At 44.3% G+C, this 26,979-nt stretch overlaps 1 protein-coding gene across 1 annotated transcript in view; it reads right to left on the bottom strand.

Moving 5' to 3' along the window:
- ITGA8 (integrin subunit alpha 8) overlaps positions 1-26,779 on the bottom strand; it is a 190,294-nt gene extending 163,515 nt beyond the window's left edge. Inside the window, exons 1-2 of the mRNA XM_086714858.1 lie at positions 26,270-26,779; positions 25,418-25,551 (exon numbers count right to left, since the gene is read on the bottom strand). Of these exons, the coding sequence (XP_086570984.1) occupies positions 25,418-25,551; positions 26,270-26,475 (340 nt within the window). The 5' untranslated portion in view covers positions 26,476-26,779. The remainder of the gene's footprint in view (positions 1-25,417; positions 25,552-26,269) is intronic.
- Between the last annotated feature and the right edge of the window lie 200 nt (positions 26,780-26,979).

Genomic DNA, 26,979 nt, shown 5'->3' with positions numbered 1-26,979 from the left:
ATTTTCAGAGATAACTGTATTGTCAAGTTGACATGAACTCTAATAGCCTCAAATCTATGCAACTGTCATTGATTTGCAAAAGATCGAAGACCAGATACTTACAACTGCCTCAAGGAATTTCAAATCTTTCCCAATAGGGAAACTCATAGGAATCTCCCTGAGGGGAGAAGCACATGAGTTAGCTCCTCCCTTGAGTTGGCATGAGTTAGCAAGAAAGATTGTGAAGGACTCCAAGGTCTTGGTTTTTGATGAAGTTAACACGTGTCCACGCAGCCGCAGAAAATAACACCTCAACGTAGTTTTAGATACACTTTGCAGATGTCATAAGAAGGGGGGCCATCTGGGTAGAAACTCAACCCAATTATAACACTCTTCGGGTTTTAATAAAAAGCAGATATCTTTCTTTTCACTCTTGATTCCCACTCAGCGTATTTCCCACGTGGCTCTAACCACATGGTTGTCACTGGAGCTTCGTGGGTAATAGCTAATGGGTTTCAAAAGACATTTGCACCAGGGAATCTTATTTATATGTGTTTCCTTTGGTATGCGTTTCATTTTTCTTCGTTGACTCTATAATAAAGGCATTACAAAACGAACTTTTAATGCCTCTTAAGTGAGGCCAAAATACACATGTAATTAACATGAAGTTGAGTTTCCATATGATTACAGACTTTTAAAAATTATATATAGTCAATCTTAACCTAAAATTGACTTTTACATGTTAGTTGAAAATCATGAATTTCCTTCTTAAAAATCTTATGCTTTTGTTGTTTCTGAGTTTTGTTTTGTTTTGTTTTGTTTTGTTTTTAAAAAAAGAGGTTCTAGGGGCGCCTGGGTGGCTCAGTCGGTTGAGCGTCCGGCTTCAGCTCAGGTCACGATCTTGCGGTCCGTGAGTTCGAGCCCCACGTCAGGCTCTGTGCTGACAGCTCAGAGCGTGGAGCCTGCTTCTTGTTCTGTGTCTCCCTCTCTCTGCCCTTCCCCTGCTCATGCTTTGCCTGTCTCTCTCAAAAATAAATAAACATTTTTTTAAAAATTTTAAAAAAATTAAAAAAGGTTCCATAAATCCTTACCCAAAATGCATACAACTGGCAATGAACGGAGCATTTTACAGATTACAGCATAAACTTGAAAAAATAAACATTTATATTTACATCTAGGCACTGTGGAAGATTACAGACCTCAGAGACAATGAATGTTATCACCATGAACTGGGTGATGGGCGCAATTCACTCAGTCTTTGGAATTTGGGTTTCTTCTAGAAAATGAGGCTGAGAATACCTTCTCCCTTTCCTCTTTCACAGGTAATCAAAGTCATAAAGATGACGTGAGCTACACAAACTCGCAAGTGCCTTCTTTATAAGCTGAGAAGCTGTACGCTCAGAAATCATGTAGCCATCTAACTGAAAATCCAAACCCTTTGCAAATATCTCTTAATTCGAAACCTGGAAACACAACCAAGTCCAAGAACTGGAAAGGACCTTGCTGACACACACGTGTGATGTTATTATTAGTGATTTTTGGTATTCAGCAGTGAAATTAGTGACACCTCTCAAGACTGTCCATGTGGCTCTGATTCATTACAGAGAGAAAAGGCTACACAGTGGCTTTGGAATGTCCAAACTGCTAAAAAGCCATGAAAAGACCAGCACCTCAAACATTTCAAAAGTCTTTAAAGGAGATCCCAAAAGAAGTTAAGAAAAACAGCCTGCTGGGAGGAAGGAAATGGATCCTGGGGAAAGAGAGAAGCCAGTTCTAAATTGGCCTCGTTCTGCTAGAGAAAATGATGTGACTTTACCTTTGTGACTCCTCAGACATCCTTTCTGCTGTTCAGAGGTTGAACTGTGTAATAACTAGATTAAAACTGTCAACTGTGGGTTATTGTCCAGCAACAAATTTCTTCTGGACCAAGAATACAAATGAATTGGCTTCACTAATTCCACTAATTCCATACCCAATCCCAAGGATTCCATACCCAAGGATTACAACAGAGAATTCCACTGTCCTGGGTCTATTTACTGAGATAAGCTTTAGTCTAGACGGATCAGCCACTCCTTGATCTGTGAGGAGGGCAAATCACCCTTTCAAACTTCTGCTTCACTATTTCTACAAGTTGTCTGACTTTAAATCTCGTGTCAGAATGTCATAAAATTTCAAATGAATAAAATCTATTCAGATGGACTATAAAAGTCAATTTCTCACCCTCCTTTTCTGAACAAGAGTCTTTCATGCCAAATACCCCAACACAAGGCACTGTGTTATCTCTTGCCCACTGGTGCTCAAGAAACCTCCCATGCATGGACAATGTTTTCGATTTGATTCAATCTGATCTTTACTGAAAACACCCTCCAGGTAATAACTGTAAATACTCAGCATGATTTCAGCCCCACTGAGCCCTCCTCTGTAGGGCAAAGGGCTGAAAGCCTGGAACATACATTTTCTAGACACTCTTATGAGTAGGACCCTTGTGGAATGAGAGGCTCGGGAAAGAGAAGATGGAGAAGCCATTACTTTCCGGTGGCAGGTGCAGGCACACACGTGGGCATCAGCTGTGACAGCTGTGATGTTCTTCCCGCAGCTCTTTAAAGTATCCCTTGATAATAATCCCCTCTTGGTGCATCAGTCAGCGGAGATCAAGTCCTGAACTTCCATATTGCCTCATCTGCAGGCAGTGACCTTCCTGACCTCCCACACCCCCAGTGTTTCCAGTGGCCAGGCGAGCCCCTTCATCTCTGTATGCGATCCCTTCCCAGCTGTACTACTCAAAGTGGTTTTTGTTTTTCTGACCAAACTCCCGCTGATACACTGATGACAAGGGGTAAACAGGATAGAGACACGTAGATCTATAGCAGAAGAAAGGCATTGGTTACCCTACACGCACTGTCAACCCCAGAGAACTCTTGGAAGGGCCTGTGATCATGGGAGATGGTGGAGACTGATAGTCACCTAAGAAAAAATTCTCTCCATGGGGCGCCTGGGTGGCGCAGTCGGTTAAGCGTCCGACTTCAACCAGGTCACGATCTCGCGGTCCGTGAGTTCCAGCCCCGCGTCAGACTCTGGGCTGATGGCTCAGAGCCTGGAGCCTGTTTCCGATTCTGTGTCTCCCTCTCTCTCTGCCCCTCCCCCGTTCATGCTCTGTCTCTCTCTGTCCCAAAAATAAATAAAAAAACGTTGAAAAAAAAATTAAAAAAAAAAAAAAGAAGCAATTCTCTCCTTGGCATATCACAAACTATGGAGAAAACAAAGTCAAAAGCTAGGGAGAAAAATTCATAGTGAATGCATGTGATTTAAGTCTTTCTAAGCAGTAAAAGAGTAATGGGGCGCCTGGGTGGCTCAGTCAGTGAAGCGTCCAAGTTCACCTCAGGTCATGATCTTGCGGTTTGTGAGTTCGAGCCCCGAGTCGGGCTCTGGGCTGACAGCTCAGAGTCTGGAGCCTGCTTCGGATTCTGTGTCTCCCCCATCTCTACCCCTCCCCTGCTCACACTTTTTTTTTCTCTCTCTCTCTCAAAGGTAAACATTTTAAAAAAGACTATTAAAAGTTAGTAAATAGGGGCGCCTGGGTGGCGCAGTCGGTTAAGCGTCTGACTTCAGCCAGGTCATGATCTCGCAGTCCGTTAGTTCGAGCCCCGCGTCAGGCTCTGGGCTGATGGCTCAGAGCCTGGAGCCTGTTTCCGATTCTGTGTCTCCCTCTCTCTCTGCTCCTCCCCCGTTCATGCTCTGTCTCTTTCTGTCCCAAAAAATAAATAAAAAACGTTGAAAAAAAATTTTTAATTAGTAAATAAATGAAAATCGAGGTGAAAGTTTTTTCAAAGAAAAAGTCAGTAGATGCAACTTGTAAAAAGCTCCCAAATCAATAACATAAAAGATTAACATTCTACAGGAAAAAGCTCTAAGGGCTTGAATGGGCATTACAGAATAAAGAAGAAATTAAAAAGCCTGTAAATTCCTAGAGAGGCCCTGAGCCGCAAATTAAAACAATAATGGCTTAACACTTGTCACCTACCAGTTGGGCAAAAAATATTAATATTCACTCTGTTTGCAAGACAATAACTCGACACAGCATTTTGGAAGGGCCATTTGGCAACACCTACCAAAGTTTTAAATGTACATTTAAAAAAAAAAAAAAACTTTTATTTCATGTTTATTTTTTGAGAGAGACAGAGACAGAATGCGAGTGGGTCAGGGTCAGAGACAGAGGGAGACACAGAATCCGAAGGAGGCTCCAGGCTCTGAGCTGCCAGCACACAGCCCGACGTGGGGCTCGAAATCACAAACTATGAGATCATGACCTGAGCCGAAGTTGGACGCTCAACCGACTGAGCCACCCAGGCGCCCCTTAAATACACATTTTTTTAACCAAAGAATTCAACTTCCAGGATTTGGTTCGAAGGGAATAATTACACAGATGCTTTAAGATGCAAAAGTGAAGATAATTGCCATCCTGGGTGTGATAGAAAACTGGAACTTAAATATTTATACATAAGGGATTCAAACTGAAATTTCTGTCCTCTATAAAACAGACCACTACCCAACTGTTAAAGTACATGTGACGGATTTGTATGCACTGATACAGAATAATGTCTACAAAATATATATACATTTTTTTGTGAGCTCTCCCGAGGCCTTAAGAAAGTACACAAAGGTACAAGGACTTAATATAACAAACACTTCCATTCCCACCAGGCAGAATTGACGACTCGGCTCTTCCACATTTACAAACATTACAGTATTCTTTAACATCTATCCCTAGTTCCATTGCCCTCTGTTTCTTCTCCAGAGGCGTCCACCATCGTGAAATTGATGTGTATACTCCTGGCCGTTTAAAAAAGAATGCCCATGAATCCTATAGGACAGCGGTCTGCAATTTGTTTTTCTTAAAGGTGATAAAATAAAATACTTCAGGTTCTTCACTCTCTCTGCTCCCGTAGCAGCAACAACCATAAACAGTGTGTAAAAGAATGGGCTTGGCTATGTCCCCATTAAACTTGACGGGCAGACACAGAAATCTGGAAAGGTACAGACCTTTCATGTGTCATTAAATGTTACTCTTTCACAAGATCTTCCCAAACCACTACAAAATGTAAAAGCTTCTCTTAGCTTACTGACTGGCCACACAAAAACAGATAATGCATCAGATTTACTTGTAGTCTGACAACGGTTTGTTATTGAGTAGTTTGTGCGTTCCTTGAAACTGGAAAAAAAAATGGTTCTGTACTGGCTGCATGATCTGTGGGTAGATAGATAGCTAGACAATAGGTAATAGGGTTGGTGGATGATACATTTAGCTCATTCTTTTAAATTCTTGCTTGGTATTGTATCCCGCTCCATACCCAGCTCTATTTTTTTAGTTTAGGTTAGGTTAGGTTTTTAATTTTATTAACTTAATTTTATTTTACTTTTTAAGGTTTATTTATTATTGACAGACAGAGAGAGAGAGAGCATAAGCATGGGAGGGGCAGACAGAGGGGGAGACACAGAATCCGAAGCAGGCTTCAGCCCGACACGGGGCTCCGACTCACAGACCACGAGATCATGACCTAAGCTGAAGGTGGACACTTAACCGACTGAGCCACCCAGACGCCTATTTTATTTTTATTTTTTATTTTATGTATTTTATTTTATTTTATTTTATTCTATTCTATTCTGTTCTATTTTTATTGTTTTTATATTTTATTTTATTTTATTTTATTTTATTTTATTTTATTTTATTTTATTTATTTTATGAGAGAGAGCAGAGAAGGGGCAGAAAGAGGGACAGAGAGAATCCCAAGCTTGATCCCATGAACCACGAGATCATGGAAGAGTACCTTTCCGGCACCAGCCTAGAGATACATTGCTGGGTCATAGAGAGTCACCACATCCTCTTTACCAGCTTTCCCAGAGTAGCTACAACCCACAAACACAGCAGCGGCACACAGGAGTAGGGCCATCAACTCCTGTCATTGTAGGATTTTAAAGTTTTTGCCAATTCTGTTTTCACTGGCGTTTCCCTGATCATTAGCAAGTTGATCATCTTTTTCTATTTATGGCCCCCATACTTTTTACCTCTGTGACTTTCCAGTTCACATCCTTTGTTCACTTTCTTGTCTGATTTATTTTATCGATTTGTAAGAAGTTGACATATATTCTGAGGATTGATTCTTTTGCTTACGTATATGTTGCAAATATCTTCTCCCAATTTTTACTAGTTTTTTAACTGTGCTTATGGGGCTGTTGTCTGTCTGGAATTTGTTTTTTTAATATGACATGGCAAAGTATTATTTATTTTTTTTTGCAACATTTATTTATTTATTTTGAGAGTGAGACAGTGTGAGCAGAGGAGGGACAGAGGGAGAGAGACATAGAATCCAAAGCAGGCTCCAGGTTCTGAGCTGTTAGCACAGAGCCCAGTGCGGGGCTCGAACCCACGGACCACGGGATCATGACCTGAGCGGTTGTTGGGCCCTTAACCAACACAGCCACCCAGGCACCACCCCTCTTATTTAGTTTCAGTAAGGCCAGTCGTCACCACACCAGCTATAGAACAATCCATCTTTTTTCTTGGAGAGTTGTAATTCCATATTGCGGTGCTGAACTCCTGACATGATCTGGCCCCTGCCTGCCTTTCCAGCATCCTCCTTTCCCAGGTTCCCATCCTTTCCCAGGTCCTCCAACTGCCCAGGCTCCGTGAGTCACAGACACATCAACTTTCTGTCCCTTGAACATGCTCAGCTTTTGATGTGTCTTCATTGCGTTTACTGTTCTCACTGCCACAGTTTTCCACAGGGCTGAGCATGATCTGAGATGATCTGATTTGTTGGTTGGCATGCTTCCTGTCTCCTTCAGAATATACGTAAATCCCATGAGTAGAACGTTCTCTGCTTCAAGTCTGTATTGCCCACTTTTAGGACAGTGCCTGACACACAGTATTCCCTGCATGAGTGTTTGCTGAATGAATGACCAAAGCCCCCATGTATTCGTTCAGAAGTCTGTCTCACATATTGTTTACTATGATCTCCCTTTCATTTAAAATATGATCTGGGTGATACTCTGGTTTCTCTTCAGATCGCATAAAATATGATCTGGGTGGTGCCCCTGGTTGGCTCAGTGGGTAGAGCAATGCAACTCTTGCTCTTGGGGTTGTGAGTTCGAGTCCCATGTTGGGTGTAGAGATTACTTTGAAAAATAAAATCTTTAAAAAATAAGATAAAATGTGATCTGGAAAAAAAACAGAAACAAGAAACATAAAGCCTGGGTGGCTCAGTCGATTAAGCGTCCGACTTTGGCTCAGGTCATGATCTCACAGCTCATGGGTTCCAGGTCCGTCTCAGGCTCTGTGCTGACAGCTCAGAGCCCGGAGCCTGCATCAGATTCTGTGTCTCCTTCTCTCTCTGCCCCACCCCATCTCTCTCAAAAAATGAATAAACATTAAAAAAAAAAACAAAAAAACACCAAAAACCAGATTTGTAGGCCAACCTGGAACACTTAGATGGGTGGTAGTAATCAAGTTGATTTGGCCTGTCTTCCATTTCTGGGCTTTGAAGCCGACTTTCGTCAATCAGTAGCTTCAGTCTCTGGGCAATCTGGGTACAAATCCCAGTGGGTGGCAAGCCTACTAGCTTTTGGTTCCTTTTTCACGGGAGTATTCATTTCAGAGCAGGAGTGAGAGAGTGTAGAATATGGTGCACATGTGGGCTCCAAGCAGGTTTTTCTAATCTTTTAGCTTAGTCAAATGGGAGGAATTATAAAAAGTGAAGATAGATCACCCAGGGGGAGACAGGAGCTGAAACCGACAGAGGTGCCGCGGAACATTCTGGTAGATGAGGGGATTTTTGAAAACTATTTATAGATAAGTCCTCGACCTCGTGCTGGAAGACAGTAAGCTTCCTTATGCCTTCAGTCACCACTTGGAGTGCACAGCCTTAGGGATTTTCTTAAAGCTGTTGCAGGAGCTGTCCAGACATTTCTAATCAGGAAGAGGGAAAAAGAAATCTTTAAACGTTTGTCTGTAATCTTTCCCATAATCAGCATGTGCTGTAACAGTTTCCTTCAAATTGAAACTACGTATCTGAGAACAGGGACTACTCCTTTGTAGGATTCAAAATAATATAGCTGTGGCAGGAGCACTCCTTGTCGAAAAGAAATAAATCCAAGAAAAAAACCTGGGTTGATTTTTATGTCCCGGAAAAGTAAACTTCCCAATGTATGATTCCCGATACTCTAAAGCCACTATTAAAAAAAACATTAAAGGGGTGCCTGGGTGGCTCAGTCAGTGAGGTGTCTCTCTGGCTCAGGTCACGATCTCACGGTTTGAAAATTTGAGCCCCGCGTCGGGCTCTGGGCTGACAACTCTCTCTGCTCCCCCCACCCCCTGCCGCCACAAAAAAACAAATAGACGTGTTTTTAAGCATGTTTGTTTTTTTTTTTAAACCATTAAAGAACAGCTCTGTAGCTTTCATACTCTTGCTCATTTTATTGTGGTTTTTTAAGTGTTTGAGGAAATACCACATTCATTTTTCCATGTCATGTTCAAGACATGTGTCATTCTTTTTTCCACCCAGTTTTATTGAGATAGAATTGCCATGCAGCACTGGAGAAGTTTGAGGTGTACAGCCTCGTGATTTGATCTACATACATTGTGAAATGATTACAATAACACATTTAGGAAACATCCACCATCTCCTACACAGATACAAAAAAGAAAAAAAAAATTTTTTTTTCCCCTGATGGTGAGAAGTCTTAGGATCAACTCTCTTAACACCTTTCATATACGCTACACAGCAGCGTGAGCCTTGGTCATCGCTTAGAACATTCCGTTCCCAGGCCTTGTTTATCTTACAACTAGAGGTTTGTACCTTCTGACGACCTTCGTCCAATCTCCCCCACCCCTGGTAACCATAAACCTGCTCTCTTTTTCCAATCTTGTTTTCTTTTAGAGTTCACGTGGAAGTGAGATTATACAGCATTCGTCTTTCTGTGTCTTAATTCACCTGGCATAACGCCCTCCAGTTCTAGCCACGTCGACACAAATGGCAAGGCTTTCCCCTTTTTAATGGTTGAATAATATTTCAATGCGTATATATACCACATCTTTCTCCATTCATCCGCTGACAGACAGAAATGCATTATCCTGATTAAATGAATATTCTATACATTTATTTATAGACATATACCATATATGTATACAATATACAAATAGGTGTCTATGCACACAGACATGCGCTGAACAGTTTTCCTGTCTTTATCGAGTAGATCGAATCTAAATGCCCTGCCCTCCACAGCATAGTTCTGGAACCACACCTGATCTCCAGGTATGGCATTTCCTTCCATCCAGGTAACGTCCTCTCTGCTCCCTGTCGAGTCTCACTCCTAGACTTCATACATGATGTTTCTCTTGCAAAATGGTGTTCTTCCTTGTTTGCCAACTAATTGAAATCACTTCCTTAAAAACCTGCTTGACCGAGAGTAAAGCGGTGGTTACCAGGGGCCGGGGGGACGGAGGAAAAGAATGATGGTGTTTAACAGCACAAACTTGTACTGAGTAGTAAACAGGCCACAGAGATCTAGTGCATGGTGGAATGAATATGATTAATATTACTTTTCTATAATGATGTAATGCGATATATATGCTTCAGTGGCAACCATATTACAATATATAAATGCATAAAATAACATGTTTTAAGTTTATGAATTTTATCATGTCAAATTTATCAAATATAAATAGGTAAATAAGCAAATAAATAAAACAATGAAGTGAATACAAATGGACCCCAGGCATTACGTCTAAATACTGAAATGATGCTCTTAAGTGGATCCTGAGAAACTTAACAGAAGACCATGGGGGAGGGGAAGGAAAAAAGAGAAGTTAGAGAGGGAGGGGGCCAAACCATAAGAGAGTCTTAAAAACTGAGAATAAACTGAGGGTTGATGGGGGGTGGGAGCGAGGGGAAAGGGGGTGATGGGCAATGAGGAGGGCACCTGTTGGGATGAGCACTGGGTGTTGTACGGAAACCAATTTGACAATAAATTTCATATTAAAAAATAAAAACAAAATAAAAAATGAAACTAAAATAAATAAATAAATAATAAATAAATAGTGAAATGATATAAACCAAACTATTAAGTCAAATGTATCTGTCATAAAAAAATGCTTTAAAATGCGGCTTCAAAAACTCTTTCTTCTCAACTTGAAATTTTTTCAGATTTTTGTTCTTAAAAAGTCAAACAATATAAAGTAACAAAACTCGTATAAAGAATTACATAAGGGGCTTCAAAGTGAGTAAAAAAAAAAAAAAAAAAGAATTACATAAGGTACTTAGAGGAAGGTCACTGGAATCTTACCCCTTGGACATAGTAGCCGTTAAGTTTGGTAAACCCCTCCAACCTTTTAGAATTTGAGAGGCTTCTGGCTCATTCCTCTAGTTTAAGCCATTTCTTTACTGGCAATCATGAGAGTTTTATTTAAAAAATCTTTTTAATGTTTATTTTTGAGAGAGAGAGAGACAGAGACACAGAGACAAAGAGAGCACGAGTCGGGGAGGGGCAGAGAGAGAGGGAGACACAGAATCCGAAGCAGGCTCCGGGCTCTGAGCTGTCAGCACAGAGCCTGGCATGGGGCTCGAACCCACAAACCATGAGATCATGACCTGAGCAGAAATCAGATGCTTGAACGACTGAGCTGCCCAGCCGCCCCATGGAAGTTTTATTTTAAATTATTTTTTTCATATCACTATTTAAATGCTTTGTTTCATGCATATTATACAGTTTTCCTGATCTAGATGGGAATATACATCTTCTGCTACAATTATTTCCACATCTATATCGTCTTACCAAGAATAAAGGTCGCATTTCCAAGTTCATGTTTTTCACAGCCAATAGTGCCTAGCCAGCGTTCTTTAGACTTTTGTAATAATCTGAATGAGTTTTCTACATCATATAATATCATTTGAAATGCTTTTCGTATGCAAGTTAACCCAGGTCACATGTAAGGTTTGTTCTGGAAATACATATGGAATTTTGGTGGTACGGTGCAAGTGATTTTGGGGGGGGATATTCTAATTCATGATGCAGCTAGGGGAACATCTCTCCAAAGGGACATGGTAGGCCATCTCTTTAATCTGGTAGACCAGATTAAGAATGAGAGGAAAGAAAACTTCCCTGGTAGGAAATGAAAGTCTGAAAGGCAGGGATGGACAGAGCAATTGTAGAGAGGCATCACCTATGACCTCATCCACACACACTCCACTGGTGTGCCCCAGCTGGAAGAGTCTTCTCTCAAAGCTCGCCGGCCCCCTGGGACACACAGGTCACACAGGCACACCCACCCATGCACACACACACACACACACACACATCTCTCTTCAGCTCTGGCCGTTAATGATGCCCTCTCCTGATACACACAAATCCCCCTCCGGGCAGGGAAAGAAGCCCTTCTTCTGCACACTTAAAGCCTTTACTTTTTGCTGTCACGTCACATGACCATAGACTACCGCTGCCAGGCGTTGAGGCTCTTACCCACTGGACTTGAATATCGCAAGGTCAGAGACTACGTCTGACTTGTTTGCCATTTATACCTAATAAAATGGTAGCCCCATGAACCAAGCCGGGAGCTTGGAGTGCATCCTTGGCAATCAGCAATCCTCCCAAATTCCATTTGCTAGTCAGTTCCTGTCCACTCTTCCTTCCGAAGCCCTCTCTCAAGTCCATTTCTTTCTATCCCTGTTGCTACTTCCCTAATTGTGACCGCCGTTTCTTTTGGCTCAGTTTCTGCAACAGCTTCCTACTGGTTTCTCTTCCTCCAGGCTTGCCAGTTTTATGATTTTTTTCCTTTATGTTTATTCATTTTTGAGAGAGAGGCAGAGTGTGAGTGGGGGAGGGGCAGGGAAAGAGGGAGACACAGAATCCGAAGCAGGCTCCAGGCTCTGAGCTGTCAGCACAGAGCCCGACGCGGGGCTCGCTCGAACCCACGAGTGGTGAGATCGTGACCTGAGCCGATGTCAGACGCTTAACTGACTGAGCCACCCGGGCGTCCCAAGGCTTGACACTTTTAAATTCATTCTCTATCCTGAAGCCGGAGATCTCATGCCACCCTTACCTTCCAGAGTCATCCCTTCATTCCCAACCACAGTGATTTTCTTTGAGGTCCTTGAATGCCTGAGGCTTTCTCTCGGCTCTAGATTTTCTCACACTCGGAATAATTCCCTGGTCTCAAATGTCTTGGCCAAGAAACAGCTGGGGAGCTGACAAGTCTCAATATGGCTTATATGTCACCTTCGGATTGGCAGGAACACAGCATGCTTCTGTTTAGCGCCCAACAATTTATTTGCTTCAAGAAGTAATGAAAACCTCTCAGCATGGGAATCTCAGGAAGCAGATTAAATGACATAAATCTCTTCAATATGACCTCAAAGCAATGCTTTTAAATACAGGATATGATTGGGTTTCAGGATGAAGACTGCATACACTGGCCTCCCAATAGCGTTTGAAAATGTATTTACACTGACTCCTGTCATATGCTTCCCTTTTCCTGGGGATCTCATCTCTGTGGCCAGAAGATGTAGTAAAAAGGATCCCAACCATTCATCTAACAAAATGGTTCACTCTCTGGTTAAAAAAAGAAAAAAAAAAAAAAAAGAATCACCATTCCTAACGTTACCTAAAATAGGCATTTCAGAAAGAACTCAAACCTTCTGTGTCTGCAGTGTATTCTCGCGGGAGATTAACACTCGGGAGGGACTTGTTCCCTGGGAGATCTTAAATCCTATCCCAGAAGAGTAGAACCAAGGTGAGCAGAGGCAAAAAAAAAAAAAAAAAAAAAATTTATTCCTGCCACCAGTAAATTCAGATTTATAAATCTGCACGGTCCCTGCGCACTGCCTGCGATTCAATCCTGTGACTTCACTGCTCGATTCATTCTGCCCCGGGACTACTCTTCACCCTTCCTCCTTCTGCTAACCTGCTCCTGCTCCCTTCTCATCAGCCCATAACCTTGCTTCCCGGTTCACGGAGAAAATGCAAGACGTGAGAAAAGGTCACTGTCTTCATCCTGTCTCCAGACCCACCAAGCTCCTCTCGGTGGTGCCCTTGTTGTGCTGCTGTCCTGTCCCCGAGGAAGAGCTGCCCCTGTCCCCTCCGTCTAAGAGTCCCCACCCACCCTTTTACATCCTTTCCGGATTTTGTTCCTACAGGTCCCCTCCCAGCGTCTTTCAGTCGCTGCTGCTTCCCTCTCAACAGGATGGTTCCTATTAGACTGCAAACACGCACTAGTATCTTCTCAACAACTCCATTTCCCTGAGCCCATTTATAGTGAAGGTCCCGGGCCCCTGCTGTCCGGGTGGGTCCTCTCCTCTTCTCTCTCCCCACCTCCACGGCAACCCCTTTTGTTCCACAGCAATAATTTCCCATTCTCCCTTTACTCCACTTCACAGGACTTGCTTCACTGGCTTCATGACTTCTTCTGCCTCCGTGGCTCTCCTTGTCAATCCCTCCAATATTTCTCCAAATGTCAAGGTGCCCCACGACTCAGTCTCAACCTTGATCTCCCCCCTTCTGTTCCCTTCCCTTCTCTCTTGGTTGTACTTTGCTTCCCGCTCCTCCGGCCACACTCACGCCCCAAGGCACGGTCCTAATACCGTCCACACACTCGTGGCTTCCCAATCTCAGTCTCCAAGCCTTGTGCTTGAGCTCCAGCTTTCTTCATTTGCCCTCCCACGTGACCTCACCCGGATGTCCAATAAGCAGCTCACATGTCACCTGTCTGGATTCGACTCCTGATTATTTTTCCCCAAGACTTGCTCCTTCCCCCACTGTTCCCTGTCTCTGTCCTGTTCCCCTATGACTCAGGTCAGAATTCTCTCTTTCTTCCACACCTTGCTTCCGATCCATAATGAAATTCTACCGCCTGCACTTTCAAATGAATCCCAGACCCAACCATTTTTCAACCCCAGCTGCTGTCACCAAACCCCAGTCTCCTTCCGCTCTTGCTTGCCTACTGTCTGTTAACCTGATCCTTGGGGAAACATAATTCAAATTATCTTACTTGTCTACTCAAAACCACCAGGGGCTGCCCATCACTCCTGGAATAAAATCCAAAGCCTTGACCCTGGCCTTTCAGTTATTATGTAATCTTTCCTCTACTGGGCTCTCTGGCTTCATTTTTTGTCACTCTTTCCCCTGACTTGGGTCCAGCTCAGTGCCCTTTATCTATCTCCCAAGGATACTCTCATCTCCAGACTTCAGCAATGACTTTACTGTAGGCTGGAACACCACCCGACCCTCCATACTTGGTTCCCTCCCTCACTTAATTACTTTAGGTCCTTGTTCTGATATTCCACCTCCTCAATAAAAGTCTAACCACCTGTGGTAAGCAAAATAATAGACGCCCAAAATGTCTATACCTTAAACCTTCCCCCCCCCGCCCCCCGTCCCCAAACCTGTGAATATTTTAGGTTGCCTGGCAAAGGGAATTAAGGCTGCAGGTGGAATTAAGGTTGCTAGGGAGCTGAATTTGAGATAGAGAGATTATCCTGGATTATCCAGACGGATGTCATATAAAGGGTACTTGAGAGTGGAAGAGGGAAGCAGGAAAGGAGAACCAGAGACTTGAGAGCACAATGACTCAGCCTGACATTGCTGGTTTTGAAAACCGACGAGGGCTCTGAACCAAGGAACGTGGGCAGTCTCTGGAAACCGGAAATAGGTTCTGCCCACAGAGCGTCTCTCAGGAACACAGCCCTGCTAGTGCCTTGATTTGAGCCCAGTGGGTCTAGTTTCCACTTTGGCCTCCAAAACCATAAGATAATCAGTTTGTGTTGTTTGAAGCCACCAAGTGTATGGTAATTTGTTACAGCGGCACCAGGAAACTAATACCCGCCCAATCAAAAATAGATACACGGGTGGGGACACACCGCTCTCTGTCACCTTGGCCTTACCTTTCTTTTTCTGTCACTGGCTGTGCACCATAAACCCCACAAGAGTAAGGAAGGCCTTGGGCTCTCTTCATGGCCACACTTCGACTCTTTAGACTGGTGTCCGCTTACGGAAAGCTACTAACCCTGTTCTAGTCACTGAAATTTGGTTTTATTGCCTGCTAACATGAAGCTTCACTTTCGCTTCCACTGTTGTCTTAAGATAATATTTTTAGAAGTAAAGGTGGGTTAAAATGAACCGCAGGGCACCTGGGTGGCTCACTTGGTTAAGCATCCAACTTCAGCTCAGGTCAAGATCTCACAGCTGGAGAGTTCAAGCCCCAGGTCAGGCTCTGAGCTGATTAGCTCAGAGCCTGGTGCCTGCTTCAGATGCCGTGTCTCCCTCTCTCTCCCTGCCCCTCGCCCACTTGGATGCAGGTACGCTCTCGCGTGCTCTCTCTCTCTCAAAAATAAATTGATATTAAAAAGTGAACTGAAATGTGCTTTGAGGGGGGGAAAGACATTGATTTTACAGCACGTATCCCAAGAAGGCTGACTGAAAGGATGAAGGGCATTCAGTCTTCCCAGACAACATTTGTGGTAGAGAATGGAGTCCAGGCAGATCAGGTGAAGGACTGATTTTTGGCAGAAAGTTTTACTCAAATCCCTGCTGACAGAAACACCTTCATTTCCTTGCCATTTATGTGCTCTCTACCGGAAGTGTGAAGGTTGGGACTGCAGCCCCAAAGAGCTATGCCATTTCAGTCCCCCCCCCAAAAATATGTCCTACAAAATATGTCCATTAGGGATAGAAGAAAAATCAGCTTTAATCACAGTTTTCAAAGCCAACCTCTTTTACTACATTTCCTATCCTACCTGGTATTCTTCTACAGGTTGTAGATATAATTTTGTTAGGTGCGGATAAAAAAAAAAAAACAGTGTGAAGTAAGTTGGCATGGCCAACCTCCGGAGCATGCTTTGGCCTACCAAATGTGAGGAGAAGTGGTAAATGTCCATTCCGGGCAGAAGCTTTAACAAACAGTGTGCAACGCTGTACCTGCCTTTATAGCTGGAGTGATCTTGAAAGCGCTCATCAATGAGGAACCTCCATTAGCCTGCATCCTTCATAAGAACCTCCTTACCACCTTACATTAAACATACAAGGGCACCTGGGTGGCTCAGTCTCTTAAGCGTCCCGCTCTTGGTTTCGGCTCAGGTCACGACTTCACAGTTTCCTGAGTTTGAGTCCCGCACCCGGCTGTGCGTTTCCGGTGCGGAACCTGCTTGGGATTCTCTCTCCCCCTTACTCTCTGTCCCTCCCCTACTCATGTTGTCTCTGTCTCTCTCAAAATAAATAAAAAAACTTTAAAAAATAAACACACGGTGGGAGCAAGCGATGCACCTGGGTTGTCTGAAGCCAGAGATTTGGGAGTCATTCGTTACTACAGTAATTCCTGGGTATGCTTCGGCCTAAGACACGTGAAGATCAATAGTGACCAACCAATAAATGTTCTACCTATGAATCCCGTGGGTTTCCTTAGTTCATGAATTCTCGGTGCTATTCCTAGGAGAACGTGCACTGACAGTCTCACAGAGGCTTCGATTTTACGTGTCAACTTGCCCAGCTCAGGGGGTGTCCAGATATTTGACTAAACATTATTTCTGGATATGTCTGTGAGGGTGTTTCCACATGAAATTAGCATTTGAATTGGTAGGTTCTGTACATGGTGCACCCACCATAGAAGGGTGCAGCCCCTTCTATGTGTCAGACCATTCAAGTCAACGATCCTGATGATTCAGGGACAACTTGAAAATGAAAACAGGCGATACAACTCCATCTTCTTATTTTTACACATGTAAGGGTTACTGAACACATCCTTAGTCTTCAGTATTTGTAAATGGAAACACCCATAGGGGCGCCTGGGTGGCTCTGTCGGTTGGGTGTCTGACCTCGGCTCAGGTCACGATCTCGCGGTCAGTGAGTTTGAGCCCCGAGTCGGGCTCTGTGCTGACAGCTCAGAGCCTGGAGCCTGCTTTGCATTCTGGGTCTCCCTCTCTCTCTCTGACCCTCCCCCGTTCATGCTCTGTCTCTTTCTGTCTCAAAAATAAAAAAACGTTAAAAAAATTTTTTTAAATGTGAACACCAATAGAAATAGTACATTTTTAATCTACTCTACCATCTAACTCAATTTTCAAAATACTTCAGTGAACTCAACAATTTCACTTAGAAATTTGTGCGTGCTTAATTTTACTAGTTTTCCCGATCACAAATAAATACCTGTTCATAGTTTTGAAAATGAGGTAAAAATGCATTAAAAAAAAGAAGAAGAAGGAAAACAGGGGCACCTGGGTGGCTCAGTTGGTTAAGCATCCAGCTCTTGATTTCAGTGCAGGTCATGATCTTATGGTTCGTGAGATGGAGCCCTGTGTTGGGCTCTGTGCTAAGAGTATGGAGCCTGCTTGGGATTCTCTCTTTCTCTCCCTCCCCCCCCCCCCACTCGTGCTCTCCCTCTCTCTCAAAATAAATAAATAAACTTACAAAAATTAAAAAGGAAGAAAAAACTTTGGTTTTAATCCCACTTTCCGAGGACAACCTCTCAATGTATATCCATTTTTCTTGTCTTCAACATGTCTAGATACAATTTTGAATTTTATGCTTTTCACCTGACATTAAAACAAAACCATTTTCCCATATTAATACCGATTCTCGGTAGGCTTCGTGTTTTATGATTATAATACTTAATTGTACGATTATGCCACAATTTACTTGACCACCCAGATCGAGGATGTTTGAAGACATTATATTTTAGTGTTTATACCTCTGTTCTCCTAAAAAACAATTGGCAGCAACTTCGCAATTAATGTCTAAAGTCTATTTCCCACTGGGAATGGTAGGAAGGGAGAAGTCAAAAGTACCAGAAAGTCATTACGGGGAGAGAAGGTGCTCTGGATGGTCAGGGACACCAGGGTGTGGGTCCAGGGTGAGTAGGGACATGGGTGTGTATGTAACACACGTTTGAGAGACACCCTGTGCTGTGCTGTATTGTGAATGGAGCCATAACCTGACCAGTGGGAGCGGGTTCACCCGGCTACACCTGGGGCCAGTGCTCTGCATGAAGGTGGGCTATGCGAGGTTCCTGCATAAACCTATTCCTGTAGCAATGGTGTGTGCCTTTCCAATCTCCACACATCCTGGAAACCAGGGCAGACGGATACAGAGGCTTCTGCAATATCATACACAAATCTGCGTCCTTATGTCAGATATCTAAGGTAAAGAATAAAACTGAACTAATATTCTTATGTATATGCCCAGCAGGGTACTTAACGCTGACTGTGAAAACTACAGGAAATGTTTGAGGTGGGGTCTCCTTAGCCTAATGAAACCAGTGAGGGGTCCCATGCCTGACTTTCAGTAAGGATAAGAAAATTACACAAGTATCATGCTTCATTGCAAAGATTTCTTCTTACTCAGCATGTTTTCATTGACAGTGCTCTTACCAAACATACTCCGAACATGTAATCCTTTAAATTGCTTTTAACGTTTATTTATTTTTTAGAGACAGAGAGAGACAGAGCACAAGCTGGGCAGGGGGAGAGAGAGAGAAAGGGGGACACAGCAGGCTCCAGGCTCCAAGCTGTCAGCACAGAGCCCAACGTGGCGCTCGAACCCACAAACCATGAGATCATGACCTGAGCCAGCGTCACATACATGTTTAACTGACTGAGCCACCCAAGTGCCCCTGAATATATAATCCTTTACTTAAAGAATACTAAAGAAGGTCCTACACGATGATCGGACCAATGGTCCCCCCTTATTTGGAGGCAGTGGCCTAAGCTCTTCAACGATAACTTATACTTCCAGTTATTAGTTCCAATGGTCCAGGAACTTAAAGACCACATGCTCATAGCAATGGTCACAAAACCAAACTGCATCTCCACATCGAATATACAACTCTCTGGCATTCTCCATAAAGATTTTCTTTTTCGTTTCCAAACAGTCAGATCCACTCTTGGTAATGGATCATTCTATGGGTTTTGACAAAAACACATTAGCCACGTACCCACTGCCACAATCAAGGCATAGAAAGTTCCACCGTGCGTCAACCCCCTACCCACCAAACTCGCTTGTTCTGCGCCTCTGGGGAGTCAACACCTCCTTTCCAACCCCAATGCCTGGCATTTTTACAAAGACTTGTTTTGTAATCTATGCCTCATTTCTACGGAAAACAATTAAAAGGCGAGATGATCACTTTTACCAATGTTTATGGATCTAGAAAATTTGGCAGACCTTTGGGGCCATATACTAAATACCAACGGTTCAGCAACTGGACTCTGCAGAACTGAGATTCAGCTCTGTTTCTTCCAAACTGGTGTGGGAAGTGCCTGGCTCACATCCAACAAAATAACACCAGTGTATTAGGTAGAATATTTCTAGTGTAAATCACCTATTGGTGAATTGTGATTTTCTTACGTACCTTGACTACCCATAACAGAATTCAAATTATGTTTAACCTATTTTTGGATTTCATTATATGGGTGCACCTTGCTTGATGCCTTCAATGTGTTTTTGCTAAGGATATACTTAAACCGAATTTTGAAAATTAAATATTATTTTCTAAGTGAGTGCTTTTAATGGGATCAATGATAAGTCTCCTATCTATCTTCCTCCAAAATCCCCATTTGTGTATCCCTTATTTGTGTAATCCCTATTGGCGTCAGTCAGGGCACATCTGATCTGAGCTTTTCTCGGAATATCGGCGACGCTCTTTATTCGCACTTGTAGCTACCGGGCTCTCTATACACAACAGCTAAAGTCTGAAGGCACACATCTCATCCAGTCACCTTAAGGGTCCAGGTGCTTTTGTCTGCTTTCAGAATAATTTTAAGACAATTTCCTACCTTTCTCCCAGAACGCTGCAGCTGCTACACAGGCTATTCCTGCCAAAAAGCCTGGAAGTCTGTTCCATCACGCAGACTTCTAGCTTCTTGAAAAGAATTTTGCACATCAGGCAACAACAGGCGCCTAATGTTCATACGACTCAACAAGCCGTGGAGCAGATCTGTTTCCCATTTCTAGTTGGAGTTTCAAGGACTTCCTTTTTCTAATTGCTTCCTCGGTTGCTATGTGCTGTAGGGACCACGGCCTCCTGCCTTCTCGTAACAGGACTCAGGCGCATTCTGTCGTCTGAGAGTCTGAGCCAATTGGGACAAGCTTAGGGAAGGTGGGTGCATCTGTCAAGGGCCGTGTGTCAGGCATGGTAGCCATCACGAGCTGCTCCCAGAATAAGTAAACCATCCAGCAAAACCACCCTCAATGATTCCGTGGGATCCACACTGCATGTATATGTACATGTATGTTTCTGGTTAGCAAAACTTATACTAATTATGGCATGATTAATTCTTAATGGAGGTCACGTTGAGGCTGCCTCCTCCCCTTTTCCACTTGCAGCTGAACTTCCCAAAGCCCAGATTTCTGCCGTCCGTGAGTTCTGTCACATTGGTGTTATTTCCTCTGTCATTTACTTGATAGCTCCGACCTCCGTTTTTCTTCTCTTTGTTCCTGAACAAAACCTGATTTCTTTCTGAGGGAGCTGGGAAAAGCAAGACTTATGCGACCAATATGTTTCCCAACCCCTCCCATGAGAGAGGGCACACCCAATATTATCAAAAAGCAACCCCTGTACCAGTCACAGCGCCAGATGCTTGAAGCTGCTTTCTTACTGCGGGCTCCTTAACACAAAATAAAACAGACCCCCAACACAAAGGCTTCCTTCCGGTCCCCAAGCTAAAACACAACTCCCACGAAAAGTCGTACCATTTCAGAGCTTTGAGATAATCCTAACCAAACCGTCTTCCATTTCAAGGTTTTGTTTTGTTGTTGTTGTTTAAACACAAAGATACTAGATAAAGGCCAGGCAAATTGTGGTACTTTTTCTCAGAGGGTTCCGAGTCTCAGTGGCACCCCCCACCTCTTCCTGTTCCTTCTTTCGGTGGGTCCCTAATTGCCAGTGGTTCCCAGCTGCATTGCCTCCCCGTTATTCTTAGCGATAGGATGACTCTGATGGGTAATTAGCTCATGCCATTATCTTTCTGCTCAAAATGTCTCACTTGTGTACTTAATTAGATATTTGCACACCGTGCCTGTGCTACTATTGTTGCAATTTGCCCATCATTCCAAAGATGAGGCTCCACTGACTCTATGTCACTCTTCCCCCCTTTTGGGGGCAGGAAGGCTGAAACGTAGCAGCTTTATTTACCGCACACATGGGCTTAGAAACCGCCGGAAAGAGAACTAATGAACCTGGGAGTCGATTTAGAAAGGACGAAACACGAATCTGGCAGATGCGATGTTTTAAATGGTTTGAGGCATGGGGCACAGGTTAGGGAGTTTCTGAGGCAGAAGTGAAAGAGATCAATTTGGTGATGGGGGAATTTTATTCCAGTGAAGTAAGAGGGAAAGACAGAAGGGAGATGAGAGAAGTGCTTTTCTGCAGCTCCTTGATTTTATACAGAGCAGGAAAATTATCTACTCTTTGCACTTTGCCCCTCCCCCACTGCCATATGCTTCCCTAAGGTTTCCTTTCTCCGTACTTGAAAGGACCACAGATTTTAATAGTATTCATGCATTTGAAGTGTGAGGCTATTCCTGGCTTCCTGTTTTTGAATTTATGGTGAGGAGGAATTTTTAAAATCCAATAAGATATGGTAATATCCAGTCTTTATATGATGAGGTAAAAATAAAATAAACGATTATTTAATGAAAAGAAAAATAACAACATGAACTAAATGGAAGTTGAAAAAAGAAAAAAGGCAGTTGACCTTACATAAACTGAAGTTCAAGATCACAACCAGATCCAGGGACTGAATTATAGGCCAGTCTCCTTCAACGACTAAGCCGAGTTTAGTTGGTTACCACTGTGAACACGAAATTGTAGACACCCCAGGGGCCTGCACACGTTGAAGCAATGTCATTAAAAGGTCAAATTCACTTAGAACACCTTGAATTCAGATGTAATAGTAAAAGCAGGCCCAGAGCTAACACACAGGGGGAGTCAGGACTACCCTTTCAGAGGAATATTTGCAATATAATCTGTATTTCTACCTGAGACATCACACTAGTCCGTGAACGGCAGCTTCAGCACTCAGAGCCACTACTATGTCAAGCAGAGGAATGTTCTTCCTCTGTTGGGAAAACTACATTGCCGTCAATGGGCAGAGAGTAAGACAGGAGGCAGGTGACTGGGGACAGTGAGGGGACACAGCCCGCTGTGGGGAGCTCTGGCAAACCAGGGGCATGTACAACCCATCATTCCCGTAGAGACAAAGACTCCTCTGACCCCCGCTTTCCGCAACCCCCGACCCAAACCGCTTTTCCCTTCCAGATCCTCTCTAGAAGATCATTTTAATTGCAATTTGTGAAGGTAACTGCAGGGCGAGGGAATGGCACGGGGCGGGGGCAAGCCATATCTCAGCTCCACAGGATTGGACCCTGAATTTGCACCCTATCAGGACCAGGCTTCTCCCTTTCCTGGAAGGAAGGCAGGGTGAAGAGGCAGGCTCTATAGCAGGCAGACCTCTTTTCCAACCGTGCACCGACCGTTTACCAGGTGTGGCCTTGTGTGTATCTTTTTTTAACACGTTTGATGTCAATTTCCTTATTCATAAAACACATGTTATGGATTAGAAATAAGTGGTATACAGTAGGTGATCAAAACATGTAAAGCATGTGGGAACATTGACGGCCAGAGGCCCGAGTCAGCAACCCCTTTGTTTCTGCCTTTCATCCTTGCTTCCAAGATCACACTCTGCACAAAGAACAGAGGCTTGAACTGGAAATCACTACACTGACTCCTGGCGCCCCTCCTCTCTTTCCCTGCTTTCCGGCAAATGGCAGCCACTGGCACTTCCGTCGTCTGGGGCACCTGGATAAGAAACCGGTAGAAATGAGGTGTCCTGTGCTTGCTAGCACCCACTCAGTAGCCAAGGTCAAGCCGGGCTGGGGTTCCCAGATTCCTTCTGCCCCACCGTTCCCAGGCCATTCCCAACAGCAACCAAGGTTCCTGGGCCCACAGTACCCCCTGATGGCTAACACGGGGAACTTTCTTTACTCAAAGGCTCTTCTCTCAGGGCAACTCGCCCAAGCTTTCACAGACCACTGCTTTGTTCGTTCCATCACAGACCATTCATTTCTCACAAACGTGTGGTTGCCTAAGCTGTTTTTGTTCTTCACTTTTTGCTCAATGATTTCAGAAACGTCTATCTCCCTCCTTGCTTTTTACCCCTTATCTTACTCCTTTTATGAGTCCCCAAATCATTGCGGTTAGGGTTGCTAAGTGTAATTGTAGGATAAGGACATCTGTCTGTCAAAAAAAAAAAAAAAAAACACCCTAAGAAACCTCCATTCATTTAGAAGTAAACTACGACATAGCGGAGAACCACAAGCATTAATCTCTAAAGCCCTTTGAGATATCCAGAAGACTTCCTCAGAACTTGCACAGAAGATGCCATTCACCCCTGGCTCTTTCTCCAAGTAACACTGATCTTTGCTCGGCATCCTTACCATTTTTCTATTTACTTAATTGCTAAAATTGTACTAGTTTGTCCCCTACTGTTTCATTGCAAACACAATTCGGCTCCAATAAGGGTTAAGTGCATTCCTGTGGGCTATTCTGGAAACCAAAGCACAGTCTTTCAGCATTAGTTCTCTATGGGAAAGTGAATTCAAATCTCCAAGCAGTTGCTTTAGGAGGAACTTTTGGAAAATCTACCTTTTGTAATTCAACACTGGAAATTTTGGGCTGGGAGTGTTCAGTTTTTAAAAATTCATACTGATGTCTGTATTCTCTGGTTTTCATCTATTGAACCATGACATCTACTGGGATTAGCACTTAGAAAGGTATTCAGATGTGACTTATCCGGGCAGACATTGGTTCTTCTTTTATCAAAGGAAAAATATACTAACCAGATCCTGATTTGGTATGTTATGGGAATGTTCTAGAAGGTTACAAAATTCATGTCCATGACTATAGATTGCTTCCCAGTAAAAAGGCATTAACATATCTTAAAGTATAAATATTTATTTCCCTTAACTTAAATTCAAATAATATGAATGCTTTATGTCTTTATTTATCAAGGCTTAAGTTTTAAAGACTTTGAAAAATACAAATGATTTTGATATGGATTATTAAAAATGCCATTAATATGATGCTTAATTCTTCTGAATGAGGAAATTTATTGTCAAGCTGGAGGTCAGTAATCAGAAGCATCTAAAATCCCAATCAAACAACTAATTGTTTTATAATTACAAATTAACATCAAGTGGCTTAATTTTTCTAATTTCTAATAAATTTAAAAGTTAAAGCTTGTAAAAATTGGGATGAAATAACTGAGTTATGGTAACTGATCTATTGTGACTATATATAGATACATATGAAAGACATAATTTGAAAATGCTTTTATAAAATATTTTCCTTATTTGGTCATAATTCAAGGTAAGCCTTGCATACAATTTTTTCTTTGAAATGATTTCCACATTGAAAGAATTGAAATTATTTTCTCTTTTAAAAAAATGCAAATCGGTTAAAAACAGGTAAATACCACCCATCCAATTTCATTAAATGCTGTGAAGATGAATTTTCTACATACATTCTAAATGCACTCTAATGTAACAATAACGAAAAATGAGGTCATAAAATAGTTGTGTGGTATTTTATAGCAAAAGGTATTTTAAGTGGTTGATCATCCAAGACCATTATTTGAGTCCACATTTTTCTGAAAAGAGATATTTGGTTTGTGATAATGTATACCTTTTGAATTCATAGAGTTTTAGAGGTACAAATGAAAACATCCAGTGTTAATGCTTTTGAAAGCATTACGTTTAAATTATTTTCTCAGGACCCAAAGAGAAAACACCAGAGGAAACAGAACCAGCCTGAATTGTTTAAAATGTATTTGCCCTTTAATTAAATAAGAAACATCTGTCTAGGGATTTTGGAAATGAATGTAATCCATCCACACTCTGCCTGTACTAGTTTGCATCCAATGTCCAATATTTTGAAAGAAAATTCTTTCTTTCTGTAAAGAATTAAACAGCAACATGGAGCGATGTCTGGGTCTATAGCAGCTGAGTCTTGCCTCCAGAGTCTGGGCACTGGAAACGCTAAGGATCTGTCTTTTCCCAGATCTGTCCTTGGGAAGCAACCAAATTCTCTCCATAATCAAGATTAGGGTGGAACGCTTGTATGTCTTCAAAGCATCCGCTCACCCTGCAACTGCTCATCGTGGGGCAGTAAGGAAACAGAAGTTACTAGGACATATCCAAATACTCAAGGTCAAAATACCAAGGTTCCCTGTCTGGGGTTCACCGTTCATTTTCCTCCCCTTCCCTCAGGCTCGAGTGGAGGGACCTGGACAGCCCACAACACAAACTCATCAGACGGGCCGCATGAGGAGAAACAAAGTGGGGGAGTTAACTCCACGATGGCTCTGGTTCTTTGAAACGAGGACCCACGTTGAGAAGGACAAAGATCACTTACTGGTGTTGTCAAACGGGATCTGCTTGCACTGTGCATACCCCTCGGCGGGCCAGGGACAGTAATAGACCGCTCCCCCTTCCACGATGTCTGGCTGGCTGGTGTTGGCTTTGGGCGCCCCCACCAAGACACTCGCTCTGCGAAAGGGTTGGAGAAAATCACTCCTTGGGAATCATGAGAGCGTGCGCGTCTGATGCAGTCTCCGTAGCCGCGTGCTCGCCGAGACTAGGGGCGGGGGCGGGGAATCGGGGGTAGAAACGGATCTCTGATGGAGACCGACTGTCAAACTTGATTTCCCGTTGGAAACCTACGGGCGCCGGAAACCTGGTTTTGAAGAGGGTGCAAATAGTCCCAATTCTTCTCTAGGTGGAGCTGTGTATGCAGTGAGATGAGAGAAGGGGAAAAAATAGCAAAGGGCAGAGCCCAGCCGCTTGCAGCAGACCGCACTTGCGCCCAGACGCTTAATTGTTACAGGCTACGCATAAACAGACTTGGATCTTTTCGGTCCCGTTTTCCCCTTTGTACGAGGCTCGGGTCTTTGCTCGAGTCCTGGGAGCCACCCTCCTCCCCCCCGCCCCGGACTTGCGTGTTCTACACAAGTGGCACATCATTAATTTAAAGTGGCACATCATTAATTCAAAGTTCACAAGGCACATCTAGCATGGAAGGGGGGGGGGGGGACAAGTGGCGGGGAGCCCGAGGGGACCCCAAGTGCGCAGCGGGACGGAATCTCAGTAACCTCCCTCCATCGGGCTGCGGGCACAGGCGCGGGTTCCCCGGGGCAGAGGGGCAGGGACCCAACCTGTGGCCGGGCTCGCCCCCTTTGCGCAAAACTCCCCGCGCGGGGCGACTTACGTGCGAGCGGCAGGTATGTGGAAGTCCACCGCGTAGCCGAAGTAGCTGCCCTCGGGGCCGCTGTACATGGTGAGCTTGTCCACGTCCAAGTTGAACGCCTGCGAGGCGGGGGTCCGCAGCACGCCCAGCGCGGCCGAGAGGCACCAGAGGGGCGCGAGCCACTGCGCCCGGCCGTCCCGGGGACCGCGGCGGGCCCGGGCAGACATCGCCCTCCGCCCCGGCGGATGCTCACCCGGGGAGCGGGAGCCCAGGAAGCCGGCGCGGCTCCTTGGCGGGCGGCGGCGGGCGGCGCTCCCCCGATGCTCGCGTCCCGGGTCGGTGCGCGCGGCGCGTCCGCGGTGACAGCCCCGGGCGCTCCGCCGCGCGTCCTCTGCGGTCTGCTCCCCGCCTGCTCCCCGGCCGGCTCGGGGGCTGGCCGACAGGGGATGCCGGCCCTCCTCTGGCAGCGGGCGGCGGGCCCGGCGCGCTCGCGGCGCCTCCTAGCGGCGGCTCCGCGGGCTGCGGGGGCCGGAGCGGGTGACTCCCGGCCGCCCGCGCCCCTGCTGGAGGCCGGCGCCAGGCGCCTGCTTCGGTCGCCCGGCTGTCCCCCCGCAGTCGCATCTCAAGGAAGCCCTGAATCTCGCACATATCAATTCGGGCCATTGCTTTTGGAAGCTACGCCCCCCCCCCCCCCCCCCCAGCCAACCACACGCGCATAGGACGAGAGTATG

This window comes from Puma concolor, chromosome B4 (assembly GCF_028749965.1).
Source record: "Puma concolor isolate L17-30 chromosome B4, mPumCon1.1.hap2, whole genome shotgun sequence".
NCBI classification, from domain to species: Eukaryota; Metazoa; Chordata; class Mammalia; order Carnivora; family Felidae; genus Puma; species Puma concolor.
The sequence above is the reverse complement of the archived record's forward strand: the minus strand, read 5'-3'. Positions and strand labels throughout refer to the sequence as shown.